This window comes from Penaeus monodon, chromosome 30 (genome assembly GCF_015228065.2).
Source record: "Penaeus monodon isolate SGIC_2016 chromosome 30, NSTDA_Pmon_1, whole genome shotgun sequence".
Classification (NCBI taxonomy): Eukaryota; Metazoa; Arthropoda; class Malacostraca; order Decapoda; family Penaeidae; genus Penaeus; species Penaeus monodon.
This window is the reverse complement of record NC_051415.1, coordinates 11,987,919-11,989,292: the sequence shown is the minus strand read 5'-3', so window position 1 is coordinate 11,989,292 and position 1,374 is coordinate 11,987,919. Positions and strand designations below refer to the sequence as shown.

Here is a 1,374-nt window from a genome sequence, read left to right as displayed (position 1 = left end):
TTTTTGCAACACAAAAAAGTAAAGCAGCCTTGTAAATGGAAGCAGCAGGAGAGGAGTTTGCAAACTCATGAATGAGAAGAAAAGAGAACATCGCTAACTCTGACTATATTCTTCTCCCATCTGCGGCGGGTAGTCGTCATCCCATTCCACCGTGTCGTCATCGAGCAGGATCACAATGTGGCACTCGCGGTCACCACGCTGGGCGGCAAGGACCATCAGCGGCAGGATGTGCTCCTCTAGGAACACCTCAAACTGTTGCCGTGCACCTTCATTGCTCAATTCGTGTAGCAGTCCACCTGTGGCGTGAAGGAGAACATCAGCACTGATAGTTTTGGGGTGATATAATGATGAATTGAGGCTTTGCTGTGATGAAAGGTATTCCTAAAATATAATTTCCGCTGAAATGTATCTTGTTGAATAAGATTTTGGTGTCACAATTATATAGTTAAATTATTTTATTTTATAAAAAAAAAAATAATAATAAAGTGAACTATTTAAGCTCTGTAAGTCTGAAGGATATATAATATTATTGGCCAATGGATCATCAGAAACCAAAGGCACTTATGAAATTTATAATATCAATACCTTCTAAGCAATTGATTAACTGTATTAGAACATATTTTCATTATCTATTTTTATTAATTCAGTCATTTATGACTACATGTAACTGATTAAAAATGACCTCTATCTACACATATACCATTGCTAAACACTTTCATAATCGCAAAAAAGTGAAAGGTAAACTCACGCAAATTCTGGCATTTGATGGTGTTTGCATCAAAGGGAATGAGAAGGTAGTCACATGCTTCCCGAAGCTCTTGCACACTCACGGATGGCGGACAGCGGACAACACCCGTCTTGTAATAGTCTAACACTGCACGGAACACTGCAGAAGAAAACCCTTCGGCTACTTCATATTCACCCCTCTCATTGGGATGAGTAAATTCAAGACCAGATGAAAACATCCTTGAAAAAGAGAAATAATAAGAAGTTATAAAAAAAAGCACATGTATCAAAATAAACCTCATATATTCCACATTCATCGAACGATACCCTATTTGAAAAAATCCAGGGGATAAAAATATCTCGACCAATATCAACAAACATATGTAAGTAATAACAACAACCTGCATAAAAACCATCCGTCCCCTTTGGCACGTACCTCCCTAGCATGGTATTGGGGTGGGCCGTGAAGATGGCAGGGTCGACGATGAACCGCGTGCCCTCCACCACCAGGGTGATGCGGTCATCGCTGGACGGCGGAGGACCAAACTCCTTCATGTGTTGGCACTGGTGTGTGGCAGGCGTCTGCAGGAGAGGGAACAACTTTTTTTTCTTTTTTTGGTACAATCACCACATTTTCATTCTACCTGA

The 1,374-nt window shown here is 40.5% G+C and overlaps 1 protein-coding gene across 4 annotated transcripts in view; it reads right to left on the bottom strand.

The window, feature by feature from the left end:
- Positions 1–1,374, bottom strand: part of LOC119592523 (BTB/POZ domain-containing protein 10-like) — a gene marked incomplete at its 5' end in the record, with an annotated part of 12,483 nt that overhangs the window by 8,043 nt on the left and 3,066 nt on the right. For 3 of the 4 annotated variants that reach the window (XM_037941380.1, XM_037941377.1, XM_037941378.1), the window contains 3 exon segments: positions 99–296; positions 749–966; positions 1,163–1,308. In XM_037941380.1, the coding sequence (XP_037797308.1) occupies positions 99–296; positions 749–966; positions 1,163–1,308 (562 nt within the window). 4 annotated transcript variants of the gene reach the window in all.